This window comes from Ambystoma mexicanum, chromosome 12, assembly GCF_040938575.1.
Source record: "Ambystoma mexicanum isolate Mex_15411 chromosome 12, UKY_AmexF1_1, whole genome shotgun sequence".
NCBI classification, from domain to species: Eukaryota; Metazoa; Chordata; class Amphibia; order Caudata; family Ambystomatidae; genus Ambystoma; species Ambystoma mexicanum.
The window spans coordinates 1,085,490,516-1,085,505,169 of record NC_090936.1 but is presented as its reverse complement, the minus strand read 5'-3'; the positions used below and the strand labels follow the sequence as shown (position 1 = coordinate 1,085,505,169).

Here is a 14,654-nt window from a genome sequence, read left to right as displayed (position 1 = left end):
AAAATTCAGTTAGACTACAGTTAAAAATAGTATAAAGGGGAGGATGAAGAAGAGGAAAGACGGGTATGAATGGACACGAAAGACAGGTATTAGTGGACACAGAAGTTAGTGGTGTCCCCCCGTAAAGGGTATTCACATGGAAAAAATAGGTAGAAAGTAATCTGCTAAAAGTAAAAAGTTAGTGAAAAGACTGAAAAAACACAAAACCAGGATTCTAATTCCACTAGAGGGCCGTCACACTATTGAAACAGACTGCGTGTAGATAACATGCATGATGTATTTAGATGTAATGTCAGCGTTACAATCACATACAACCAGAAACATGTTTCTATACCAATGTTGTTACTTTTCTTTAACGTTATTCTACCTGCTTGTTATGATCTTTTGTTTTCTTTGTTTTTTCTTTTTTAAAAGACTGTGGCCTTGGTAATACTGATCTGTGGTAAGACTAGGGGTGTACCGGAATTCGGCTTCGAATAAGTATTCGGCTGAATTCTGGCATAACATTTGGTATTCAGCTTCGGACAAATATCTTATGGAATCCTTACTCGAGGCCGAAGTGACAACTGTAATGAAAACCTGAATGTATTATTATTTCAGACCCTACAGAGCTCTGTAGAGCACATGCCATCTAACAGCCTGGAATGTACCATCTAAGGGGTGGGCATGCCAAAATGATCAGTCTCCCCCAGATACAAGCTCCCCCCCCATTCTGTCCACTCAGATTATGTGCCATCGCTTCCCATCTCGTTATCCCTTGCCCCTCCCCCACTGTTGCAATTCCCTCACCCCATTTGCAGATTGCATGTTCTGTTGAGGGCTGCTATCTCAGCCCTTTTGTTGACGTGGGACTTGCTGGTCCAGGTGCACATAAACAGTGATGAGGCTGTGACTGGGGAGCACAGAAGCACCGGGTGTTTGCTGCTCTCGCGACCGGCGGCGTTGTGTAGAGGTTGGCAGTCGGGCATTGAGCGCTGGTAGAGGGTTGGGGCCAGAGGTGGTAGTTTGTGGCTTTAGCCCTTACTGCTCCTGCATTTTATGGTACTCTGCACCATTCTGTGCCCACCTGTGCCCCTACCACCTGCCTTAGTGGCACGCCCTTTCCCACCGCCTTGCTGGACGTACACATCTCACATTCATTCGGTGATGAACAAGGAGTGGGGGCGGGGAGGGGCAATGGAGTGCTGCAGTACACTGGGCGAAGATTTTAACAGCAATTCACAGCTCAGCTAGACAGCGCTCTGGAGGAAGGTAAGTAGTGTGGACCCTGGCAAGGGGTGGGTAGGTGGGGGTTCTCTGAAATTGTAATATTTGAACTGATAAAGCAGCCTGGTGGGTCGGGCACTTGTTGCAAAGCTTTTTTAGTCTTTGTTGCTCACAGTTGTTAGCATTTACTGAATTTCACTCTTTACCTTATTAAAATGTATGTGTGGGGGAGGAGTGGTTGAGATGCCTATGTTTAGTTTCCCACATGACAACGCACCTGCTGTCCCAAGCTGGGGGAGGGATGTCTGCATTCCCTTGACCCTCTGCTGTCTGTGGGATGGAAACGCTTTGTTATCTCTGCTTTGGTGTATGTGTGATTGTGACCTTGTGTTCTACCTCTCAATGCACAGCAGTGCCCTGTCCAGAATAACTAAATGCTGGGTACTGTCCCTGTAAGGTACGAGGCCACCTGTCCAGGATTACACCAGGGGTTTGTGAGGTGGCAGTGTGCATATAAGAACAGTACAATAACGAGCATAATCGGGTAACCAAATCATTTGATTTGAAAGTAGTAGTAAACCAGATCTGGCATTGGGCTGGCTTTTTCCATTTCTGGGGCTGGGTTCAAATCAATGTCGTTTGAACCAGGGGAGAGACCCTTACCCACATGATCACTCATCTGATCAAGGCCGCTGTGAAATTACTTTTTAAGTTTGCACTCTGCCGGAAGTACAGCTTCTCGGTTGTATAGTGTGTGCAATGTTTATACTTTGCTTAAAACATTGTAGTTAAGGGCCCCCCCTCGCATCGCTGGTGGGACCCCACAGTAAATGGTGTCAATTTCCGGCACCGATTAAGACGATATGAGATTTTGCAGAAATGTATAGAGAACAGCTGGGCTGAACTTTTTCTACGGTTGTACTCCACACCTCCCCTGTTTTCCTCATACAATTGCCTGTTTTCTAATGCAACAACAAAAACAAATCTTTCTACACTACACGCCATGCTCAGGGTTTGTCAAACTGCAACTCTACCTCAGGGGGAGTGGACCAATTTGGCCCCCCTGCACAGATGTCTCTCAGGGTGGTTGTGCACTGTTACTGCCAAATTGCTATGCTATGGACACACAAACCTACCCTAATGCTAAGAATAGACACAAGATGAAATAACATAAAACACAAAGAAAACACATGAATCAATTCAATCAATAAAAACACTTGTATTCATGCACAGCTCTATGTGCATGATAAACAGTACTAGCAATGCATACTGGCTTCTATGCAAGCAATCTAATAACACCTACCCAGTCCTGCTGGATCTATAATGCTAATAACAATGCATGCCTAATAAAATAACAAGAAATGCGGCCTAATAACAATTTGCAAGCGTCAGCATCTCTCATTTCCATCACCAAACATTGGTCTGTCTGTCTGTCTGTCTGTCTGTCTGTCTGTCTGTCTGTCTCCCCTTCTGCCAGTATGTCAACAACCCATCTAATGTGTGTGCAAATCTCCCATGTCCCAACAAGCCAGTCAATCAGTTAGGGCTAGAACCATACTCCCCTTTTCATGGGCAAGCTTCCCAAGATCCCATCTTGAATGTATCTCATCTCTCTCCTCTCCAGCTCCCTTGCAGCCAGCCAGTCGCTGCACAGCCTCTGTCGGGGCGCCTCTCCTTGGCCCCTCGGTGGTCTGGTCTCCTGCCAACTCTATGCCAGATCGATCTCGAACTCTCTCTCCCAAAATACTTCTGCTTCTCCCAGAATACTCCCCCCAAACTGCATGTCAGCCGATTCTCCAAAAGCCTTTAACTCCAATCAAATCATGCTTCAGAATTATAGTGTCAAATGACGTACATAAATCTCTATGGTTACATCAAGCATTCACTCTTTCTGTCAAACCAGCATTTCTAAAAGCGGACAGCGCCTAAAGATCTGTTACGTCAATCTTGTACTCTCTAGTTCAGTGTGTTCTAGTCATCGTGACATTTCAGAGCATATCTTGTACATGTCCAATGGCCTTCTCCTGTCTGTGTGTGTTACGAAAACATACCATCCTCCCAGCCCTCCATTGTCAGCTCTTTCTCTCCACTGAAATCCCTCTATCCGTGCAGAGCAAGTTACAGCCTGCGAATGCCCCCACTTTTCTGTCTGTCTACGAGCAGGCCCAGGGATGCTGATAAAGCCATGCCCGTCTCATTTCTTCTGCTAGGCCAAGAGTTACAACCTTCTGCCAAGAAACTGTTTACCTTCCTGCTTACAATAATAATTCTTCTGAGGAACCAGTGGAGCTGCTCTTCTGTGTCACAATGGCTTAGCCTGCCAGTTTCATGCATTCTAGCGTTTCACTCATTCTCTCGCAAACCAGGCTCTATACCATGGCTCAATGCACATTTCTAAGTGCACACGTGTGTGTCCAATTACATACATAATAACAATGTGTAAACATGGACTCTTCGTATAACGAGGCCTCTTTCTCTAGCAAATGCATACAAAATGGCTGAATAATATGGATAATGGATATATCTGTCTCTGAAATTGGCTCATGGCAACATATAACAGGCCATATATACATATATTATATATATATGTATCTCCTGTTCAACAGGTTTGGGAATCCTGTTATCTGGAATAACAGGTGCACACTCATTATTGGTGGCCAAGCGATTTAGTTCCCAGGAACCAGTTAATTGCCCTTAGCAGCTTTTAAAGATTCACAGGGCCTTTTGTTGCCCACCTGCAGCTGTAATTGAAATGCTAATTGGTCCTTATTTAGTACTTAAACGCTCACACCCAAGAGCCGGTCACTTAATTGAATGCCAAAAGAGTAAAAATGCAGGGCTCATTCTGCGAGATCCAGTGCTTGCACAGCAAGGCGCATTAGGCTTGAAATCCTTCTATAGCCCCGGCGCCCCATGTGAATACAGGGCCCGTTTGCGGTGCCTCAATTCTAGGAAAGTTTGTCATGGGATGAAACAGCTTGAATATATAAGCATGAGGGCATTACCAGCAGCTTACCTTTCGTGAACACGTGTAAAATTTCCAGTATTTCAGAGTTCAACTGCAGAGTGATAAAGCTAATCTTTACTGAGGCTGGATAGCTACACGGATAAAGCGTTGGTTTCTGGAATGAGAGCCACCTCACTTTAAAAATTAGAATGCACAAAGTGGGGCAGTCTGGTAACAAGCTATGCCTTCTTGTAAGAAGCACTATAAAAACAAACTACACTGTTATTCCACATAATCAGCACAGCAAAACAAGAGAAGCACTTTATTTAGTTACAGCTGTGATCTATTTATAAGCACTATGCACATCCTTCACTGAAGTCCTGTTAAAACCAGCATTGGCAAAGCCTACATTTTTGGCTTGTTAAGCATATCTTGACACATTTCCAGTAGTAATCTTCTATTCGGTCACTATTCGCCTCTGGCCGAATACTTGGGTCAACTATTAAGTATTCGGCCGATACTGTCCTGAATCAAATATTATTGCTTCAGATTGTTAATTGTTTTTGGACATGTGCCTTTTCTCGCACATTTCCAGGAAAGTTGTGGGAAAAATGTGTGACACTCATGAGCACCCACATATCCCATTTCGATGTTGCTTGGGGGGCCATTTGAAGACTGATTTATTATTAAAAACACTGTTGTCTGTTGAAGCCCAATTGTTTGTTACTTTCATCCTGATGGGTTTTCCAAAACATTTCCCCTTTAACTCCTAAATGTATTTAGTCATTCATGCACCAAGATTGGTGTTCTGTCATTCCCTTCAACTTCTTCCAAGACCAAACATTCTTACATTTAGAGAAGTTTCCCCGTTGTACTAGTTTTCCTAAAAGTTGACATCATGGTCATCATTGACAGCCATTAGCAATCCTGGCTTGTTTATTTTGTCAGGCAAAGGCTAGGAATTTGCTTACAATAGGTACTGAAGAAGCACAATAAGCTACTTGAAACATGTTGGCTTGTAACAGGATACAGACTTATCTTTGCCAAAAATTACAAATAAACAACTGGAACCCCAGGTCAAGACCTTGATGGATATTTTGCATTGCATGAAAAAGAATTTGGATATATAGGCCCTGATTCACAGAGCGTTTTCGAATGGGGTTTTGCCATAATAAAATGCTTCTGTGAATTAGGCCCATAATGTTTACCCAACTGATGTCAGCCGTTTAATATTTTTCCTAAAGGCATTGTATTCAGAATGCACATTTTCTAGTCAGTTGGAATGAAAAAATAACATCCCCTTGTTTATGCCACAATCCCTAGATTAATGATCTCATGGTAGACGGTATGTATTAACTTCCCTACCTCTTGTTCAACCCTTCTGTTTCTACCTCCCCCATTGCCCTTCCTTTGCTGCCCCTTACCCTTCCACTTTTACACTCTGGCTCTTCCTCTGCCACCCGAGTCATTCCTGCCCACCCCCCACCCTCATAGCTCTTATTTTAGTGTGTTCCTTTTTGCTTTGCTAACTTGATTTTTCAGAAACTACTATTTAATTAGCTGAAATGTTATTTGTCCTATCTATGGATCTTAAGTCTGCAATAAAACTTGCTTTCAAATAAACAGAGCGGTCAGAATGTTCTCTGTGATCATTATAACTGTTATTGCCACCATAATATTTTTTTTAATGATCTTAGGTTCGAAGAGCGAGCCCAGACAGAGCCCCTCAGTGCACTGAAATACTTACAGAACGACTTGTATGCCACAGTGGATCATTCTGATCCCGAAGAAACAAAAGAGGTAAGAATATAATCGGTAATCCCCTTTGTCTTGAAAAATGCATTACAATTCCATAAAATATAATAGTTAACACCATGATATGTGTATGCTGCAGTACCCCTTTGAACAAAAGGTACAATTGCAATAGCATTGTGCTTGTTCCTGTGCACCTCGTGTGATGCACATTTGAGTTTAGAGAACTGTATTGGACATGAATGGCCTGTCTCATGATCATGCAATGGATACATTTGAATATGTTTATCACACATCAGTCAGCAAATGGATACATGGCCCAGTGTAGCATTATCAATTAGCTGATCAGCATGTCTGTGTTAGTCGATGAGATTAGAAGCCTCTTCAGCAGTGTCAAGATTTCTTTTCAGTGTCTTAACTATTCAGCTGAGTCATGGAATTGAGAGGTAATCTGAAGATGCACCTTTTAAAGAAAGCATAGAACTCACTTCTAGCAACAGAAGTTATGGCACAAATCCACAGTTGTCCCCATCTAGCAACATGAAGGGCGTTACAAGAATAGAACGTGGCGCTAACAGTTAACCCCTCTGCTTCTACAAATATAGTGTCTGCCCTATGACGTGCCTAGGAATGCTAAGGACATGAACAGTGACATTCTTGGCACATTCATTAGTGAATGTATCCTGCACTACGATGTAAAGCCATGGTTCATTAAAGAGCTTAATACATGAACATTGATCTGCCAGTAATGATGTGCTTGTTTACAATGTTTCACAGCTATGACAGGGCCTTCATTGTGGCCTTGTGAGTGGAAGGGAGGGAGCCAACCCGACCACAGTGGCTGAGTGCGGCAGGACCCCTCCGCTCCCAACCCCACTTTATCTACGCAGATGGTGGCCTCTAGGCCACAACAGGATACTGGAGGACACTGGCAGCAAGAAAGCGTTTGACACCATTGACCACCCCATCCTGCTCGGGTGTCTTTCTAAAGCCGGACCCTCTGGCCAGGTCATTTCTATCTGACTGAACACAATCGCTCTCACTTTAGCCTTTCTGCTCTCAACTGGTTTCTCTTTTCTCTGGGGTTCCCCAGGGATCCACTTTGTATCCCATTCTCTTTAATATTTATATGCAACCTTAAATTGAGCTCATCAACTCCCACCGCCTCTGCTGCTACTTCTATGCTGATGATACCCACATCATTGTACGACTTAACATAGCTCAACCTCATACTGCGATCCAGTTAAGGAGTTGCCTTGAGGGCATGGGCTGTTGGATGAGCGACAACTTGCACAAGTTGAATGGAGACAAGATGGAGGTACTCGTGGTTGGCCACCCTTCTGTGTCTTCTCTACGGACCCCTGCTTTTTGACCTCCTGCTCTCGGCCCTCTCCCATCCCTACTCTCTACTGTTCATGATCTTGGGGGTGAAAATTACCTCTGTTATCTAATGAAGCCCATGTTCGCAGCAATCTGTCAAGCAGGTTGTTATAAATTATAGATTTTGCGAAAAAATATTTTTCTCCCTACTGATTTGCATGCTTCTGTCGTGGCCTTGTTGGTAATGAATACAGTTGACTATTGACACTCACTGCATCTTACCTATCGCCTGCAGTATTTTCCAGAACTTAGCAGCTTGGAGTGTTACAAAAAACTCTTTTCGTGCCCATATCTTGCCTGGCCTTCGCATTGCATTGGACCAAGTTGCTAGTTGTCCTCCTATGGGACGATCAGCATGATTTTCCCAGGGTTTATTTAGGTGTGATGAATTGCCCCCCACAAAGCCCATATGAGTTCAATACCTGGCCCACTGTCAGGATTTGTTCTAGGTGCGAATAGCTGGAGCGACTACCTGAGTCCCTCCACGTGTGCTTGGCGTCCCACAAGGAAGGTTGGATTGGAAAGCAAGGTGGTTGAAAGGGAAGAAAAGGCTAGTAGCTGACAGATGAGCAGATGTAGGGATTCTTCCAGGGCGGGGGTAGGAAGGACTGCAGGGTGAAACGTGTGTGCGAGAGATGGGGAGTGGGTGTGGGGAGCTCAAAGTCAGTGCAAAAAGCCAGGTTTTGAGGGCCCTCCTGAAGGCCAGGCGATACACTGAGGCGGAGCGCGAGGGGGAGGGAGTTCCAGAAAGTGGGTTCAAGGACAGAGAAACAGGCACCTCCTAATCTGGAGAATTTGAAAGGAGGGACTACCAAGAGGTGTGCAGTGCCTGATCTGAGGATTTTGGTGGGGTGGTAGTGAGAGAGCTTGTTTTGAGCAATTCCGGCCCTTTACTATGGATTGCACGGTGGGTAATGCACATGGCTTTGAAAGGGGCCCATCAGCTGATGGACAGCTAGTGGAGTGTCCTGAGTCTGGGGGAGATCTGTTCTCTGTGGAATAGTGCGAGGATGAGACTTGCTGCAGAGTTTTGAATCCGTTGTAGCTTTTATCTGTTGGCATATAGTCACGCCTAGGTAGAAGGAGTTAGAGTAGTCTAGGCGTGCAAGGATGATGGCCATGATTGCGTGAACTGTGATGGTAGGCGAGATGAGGAAATATCCACTTGAGGATGCAGAGTTTAAAGGTGTACGATCTGGAGACTGCATTGATGTGACGGGAGAGGGGCATGTTAAAAGTGCATCCTAGGTTTTTGACTTAGGGTGGTGCAGTGGTCGCGGGTCTAAAGAGTGCAGCTAAGGGATAGGTCAGGGAAGGAGAGATGTTATGCCGCAAATTAGGGTTTTGTTTTTACAGGGTTGATTGTTCGTCATCCAGAGGTCAATGTTTGAGAGGCAGGATGCCAGGTCTGGGTGGGGAGTTGGGAATTTTAAGGATGATCTGGGTGTCGTCCCCATAGTTGTAACTGATGAGATTGTGGCAATGGATGAGCTTGGGGAGGGGCAAAAGGTAGAGGGTGACGAGGAGGGGGAGAGGGAGGCACCAGATTCATTATTTTAGACTAGCCCATATGGGTGTTAATGCCTTCTTGGTTGCAACCGCAAAGCTGTGGAATTCTCTTCCTTCCTTGTTGAAGGCTATTGAGAGTCGCTCTGCATTTCGTAAATCATTGAATTCATATCTCTTCTAATCTTTCTTTAGTTATATCTTATCGCCATGATGCCCTTTGGGTGACTTTGTGCTTTACAAGTAGTTAACCTATCGTAAGGCTGCCGGGCCATGCAAGGCGTCGCAATCCAACAAACAGTGCAGCAATGATGGATGCAGAACCAGTGGGTGCGACTTCAGCCATACCGGCCGCCAGAGGATGTGGCACCAGTGTTCGTGGCACCTGGCGGTGCTGCGTTAACCCCATCACCTGCGCGGCTCTGGCAGATGTCCGCTGAAGCATGCGACATCAGGGAGCCTTCAAAAACCCATCAGGGATAAAGGATTGATGTCTTGGGGAAAACCCACTAAACCACCAGGGATATTCACATTAAGGAAAGTCCTCCCGGAAGGCTTGGAGTCCCTGGTTGCCCCTGTAGACTCCAGGTTAAAGGTGCAGTTAAACTGCATGAAGAAGGGAGCAGGGGGCAACATGCCCTCTTAAGCCATCCCATGGTCTCCCTTAACACACTCACTGGAGACAGCTAAGTGGTTGGTTAGGGTCAGTCCCCAGTCCTGGGTGGGGGTAGGATGTTTAAGTGTGTGTGAGTGTGTTAGTTGCGTGAGAATAGGAGGGGGTGGAGGATGTCCGACAGGCCAGAGGAGGCAAGAGCAACCAGAGTGCAGATGCTATTGAAGAGAGTGGGTACGCCGAGTGTTTGTATGTGAGAGCTGAAAGTGCAGTAGAGGTAATGTAGAAATAGTGTAGTGGTGGGGGAATTAGAGTTGGGAGTAGATTTAGTAAATACCAGGAGTAGCAAAGCGAGAGAATTGGGCAATAGTGGTAGTTGGTAGCGAGCGCTAGTGAGTAGAAGAGAACTGACCGTAGTAGTATGAGGGAAGTAAAGGTAGGTAGTAAAGCAATAGCATTAGTAATAGAGTAAGAATAATGATAGTGGAAGAGTTGTAATAGCAGAAGGGAGTGGGAGAATAGGAGAAGCTAGTGGTAATAGTAGAGAGCATGATTATAATTGAAGAATAGTAAGATGCAGTGAAGTAGACTGGGAGGAAAGAGGGAAGAGAAGGTAACTGAGGTAGGCCGGTAGTTGGAGGTACAAGTGACAGTAAGAACAGGTGTAAGAAAAGAAGTAAGATAAAAGGGTGTAGGCGGAGTGAGAGCTTGGAGGGATAGTGACCTGGTGGGAGGAGAACGTTTAAAAATACAAGTATAGTGAAGGGTCAAGTATGAGAAGGTGTGATTAAAGTGAGCATGAGACCGCGGGTGAGGGGGGAATAAGGCACCATCCCTAACTCCCCAAGAATGCTCACCGGGCTAGGTTAGGGAAAGCCTAGACAATCCCCAGGCAGTTAGTCAGCCAACATTTTAGGGGAACCACCACTAGAGTAAAGCAGCAAAAGACAGCCAGGTGTTATCGTTGGCAAGAACTAACGTCCCTGTTCAGGACGCCTGGGCTAGGGAACCTCGGAAAGGCCAGAGAAGATAAGACAGTCTGGGTTGGCCCTAGACCCAATTCCACAAGAACCCGCTCAGCCCAGAGAACTACCTGAGAACTTGTGGCCCAAGCTAATTGTAAAGTCCCAATAAAGACCCTTGGACCTACTACCCGAATCTGTGTGGTTCTTGGTGGCAGGCCACCCCGTCACACAGCGCAATAACTGATATAAAGGGGCAGCAAATCACAGATAGGATCTTTTAATTGTTCTGTCACATGACAGAAAGGGAGCTGGCTGGAGGTAGAGCTAGAAAAGGCAGCATGGTGCTAGGATGGCATTTTCCTGCTTCCAAAGAGAGCAGGTCCAAAGGAAGTTGATGTTGGATTGGTTGAAAGGGGATTGTCAATAAGGGAGGCTGTTGGGTCTCACTTGTCACATAAATAAAAGCAACAGAAACATGCCAGAAATTGGGAGAAACATTGGAAAAACTATTCTGGAATTGTGGCTGCGGCTCCGTAAACTCGAAAATTGCTGGCATAAAAATAAATCTTCAGAAAATGTGATAGTGTTTTGGAATTACATAAAGCTCATGCATCTGCTTGGCTTCGATAAAGGCTTTTCATATCCATTTAATTGTGGCTGCATCCCTCATCTGGCTGGTGGGGTTTCAATGATCTGCTTGGCTGATGTTCAGCACTCTGTTCACATAACCTGCATGATCTTCTCTGCCAAAGCACTACTGGATCACGCTCCTTGTGAGTGTCTGTTCCAAAGCCAGATGTTAAGCTGTTTATATACCTTTAGATAACTGATTCATGTAATCTTTAAGTGCGAGTTGCATTGTTTTTTTTAAATACATTAGCTCATCAGACAGCACTTTGCTCTAATTTGAGGCACAGGTCATTGCTTTGTGTCACGGCCGGTGTTCATTAGGTTATCCGGAATTTGCTCTGCGTAGTACAAATCTTTCTCTGTATCAAAGTGGGTTTCATCTACGTCCAATTTGCTGAACAATGTTTAGACTTTCTATCTTGTTCTGATTGCTTTGTGAGCATCTAGAAGGGAATATTTTGTAAAGGATGCTTCCTTAATTCAAATTACATGCTAATGTTAAGTGATCATAGTCCCTTTACATGTTAAATGTTAATGTCTTAAGCATAAATCCAATATAGTATGTGCCAAACTAATACTTTCATTAGGCAAGCTCTTTCTAACGCTATTTTGAATTTCTTCATGTTTGCAGTAATTGCTTAAAGCTCCATGCAGGCGCTGTAGTGAAGTTATACTTGTCTGCAGTGTATGCACAAGCTCAATGAACAAGAATATAAGCGATTTGAAAGTGTGAAGTATGTTCGAACAGAGCCTTGCCAATGTATTCATGTAAAAAATGCATACTTGGTGTCTTATATGCTGCACATAATTCTAACCATCCAAAAACCTGACTATAAAAGCACTTAACTACTGAAATGAATCCTTGAAGCCACCTGTGACACCTCGTATTCATTTATACAGTTTCCAAACACATTTCTTCACTGATGATACTCAAATATTCTCTTCTTTTCCATCAGTCACAGATTCTCTTAATCAGCGATTTCCTCATTGTTCAATAGCTATCGAAACTTGAATGGCTGCTTGCTTTTTGGCGGTTAAAATCAAATAAAGATTGTTCTTGCCGCATCTCCAACTGTTTCATGCCCGTCATCTATTTCCTTTCCCCTTCTACAATTCGATTTGTTTTCCTCAGCTCGTAATATATGATTTATTATTGATTTTGCCATTAGTGGTCAAAATCAAATTTTGTTATGTTAATTTGTGCCGTGCACCGCTACCACCCTAGGGCAGTCTCCAGGCACTCACGTGGCTCTGCAAGAGAAGAGGGCTGGATGTGTTAGTGGGGATGAAATGATAGGATAAGTTCAAAACCAGAAGGAACTGGTATCTGTAAGCATTGTCTGACATGTGGGAATTGGTTTGGGAGGACCGTGTGTTGTAACTGCATGGGTAGGTCTCAGTTCCTCTGATGTATGTTTATGTTGGATGTGTGTTGTGTGGTGTTAAGGTGGGGTTTGTGGTCATGCACCCTGGTTAGTTTTATCCATACGGGGTCCAGAGTTGCGGATGGCTGTTAGGCGTTGAATATATAATGCATCTGTGTAGTGTCGGAGGGTTTTATGGACTATGTGCAAGGATGTTCCCTCTAGTGTTGCCAGAGTCTCAGCGGTATGTTAGGATGTGAGCATTAGATTCATTCTCAGTGTTTGTGTGGTGTGGCTAGCCCCTGGTTATGTGTAGTGGCAGTGGTTATGTCAGAGTAGCTGGAAGGGGGAAATTGGTTTGTAAGTCGGTCGGCTTGACGATGCCTGTGGTGTGAGTCGTTGGTTGCAGTTCGATGGCATCTCCAAACCTTCTTGGTTGTGGTTTGTTGGCCTATCTTGCCTCCTCTTGGGCCCGGAGGCTGACGTCTGTGTGTTTGGTGGCTGACGTCTCTACATGTCTGGTGGCTGACGTCCCTGCGTGTTTGGTGGCTGACTTCCTGTTTGGTGGCTGACTTTCCTGCATGTTTGGGTTGGTGGCAGAATGTTGGCTGTACCTAGTGTGTTTCCGGTTACTTGTTCTGCTTAATCTTGGCAGTTTGGTGTGGGTCTGTTGTGCGGTCGGCTGCTCAAAGTGTGTGAGGTTGGTGTTTAAATAGGGCAAGTGGTGCCCAACTGGGCGCCCCTAGTTGTGCTGGCGGAAAGTTAGGGTGATGCTTAGGTTTTAATGCTTTACCTGTTCAGTTTTCCTTGTTTCATAAGCTGCGTGTGTGTGATATCCCTAAAGTCTGTCTATTGTTTGGGCAGCGTTCTCTTCATTGATCACTCTAGTTGTTGGGCATGGCTGTGGGCGGGGCCGGGTAACAGATGCAGTGTTCAGGTCCTCTTTGATTTTTCCACTGTTATCTGCGACCGTGTCCCTTTGTGTGTTTATTTGGTCCGCAATGTTTTTGCTGTCGATCTTGAGACAAGAGGGGAGAGAGAGTTGGGTCAAGAGAGAGAAATAGGAGATGGCAATCAGGAAAGAGTGAGAACGATGATCATGGCCAATTCCTGTTGAACCCCCTCCCTATGTTCAATTCACACATCTGCCCCTCAGCTCTCCACCCCATACCAAAACACAAATGTTTCTTTTCCCCTCCCATTTTGGAGACAATACTGTTAAACCAGAGTCACCTAATCGGGCCCCCTCAACCCACAAACAACATTGGTAGCTATGCCCACCTATGAACACAGCACTGAGACCTTCTCAATAGATATGATGTGAGGGAAGCTTGCAAGTCCAACCCACCCAACGTCTACCTTCATAAAGAAACCCACAACTGCCGAGGTCCTCATCAACAATGAAACTACTCTAGGAAATTGTTTTACTTGTGTTCTTTGCCTGTTTCTAGTATAGTAAATTTGCTATAGTGATTTCCAGGGAAGCCCATTGCATGATTAAGATTTGTAATGCATCCTGGCTAGTGCACCACATTCACTTGCAAAATTGATCAACATCTTATAAAAAATAGCTTGCAAGGTAAAAACACCTGGTGTCACAATTGAAGCATATCTCAACGCGGATGCTCAAGTTGCAAATGTCATAAAAAATGTACACTTATCTCTAAGTCTTCTATGCCTGGTAAAGCCTTACATCTCAGACAAAAACTGCTACCTTGGTCAGAGCCCTGATCATGCCAAGTCTAGATTACTGCAATGCCTTATTCGGTGAAGCCAGTAAATCCGGTGTTAAAAAACTGCAGATCCTGCAAAATGATACAGTTGGAATCATCAGAAATATTCTGAAACATGAGCACATATCACTATACAGAAGAGAATTGCACTGGCTTCCTGTGGAAGCCAGAATAGAATTTAAAATCAACACTGTGTTGCTAATTTGTCCCTTGGTTAGTAGCCCTCAGCCCCTGATGGCGCTCTCCTTCATCCATGCCCATGTTCACCTCACTTCCCCATTTCCCTCCTTCCACCCACCTCCCAACCTGCCCCCTCGCCTGATTGGCCACCTATTTTTCTGTTGCCGGGCCTAGTGCCTTGGCCTTCCAGCCTGCATGCCACTCTTGCAGGTGTCTCGCAGGTGAGTGTTTGCCCCCCCCTGGGCCCTGTGTTGCTTATTTTTCTCTTGGTTAGTAGCCCTCAGCCCCTGATGGCGCTCTCCTCCATCCGTACCCATTTTCACCTCACTTCCCTGTTTCCCACCCTCCACCCGCCTCCCAACCCGCCCCCTGGCCTGA

General features: G+C 45.0%; 1 protein-coding gene across 2 annotated transcripts in view; it reads left to right on the top strand.

Annotated features, from left to right (window-relative positions):
- The window catches only part of MKLN1 (muskelin 1), a 1,341,339-nt gene that overhangs the window by 1,275,993 nt on the left and 50,692 nt on the right, over positions 1-14,654 (top strand). For both annotated transcript variants that reach the window (XM_069629634.1, XM_069629633.1), the window contains exon 16: positions 5,851-5,953. In XM_069629634.1, the coding sequence (XP_069485735.1) occupies positions 5,851-5,953 (103 nt within the window). The remainder of the gene's footprint in view (positions 1-5,850; positions 5,954-14,654) is intronic.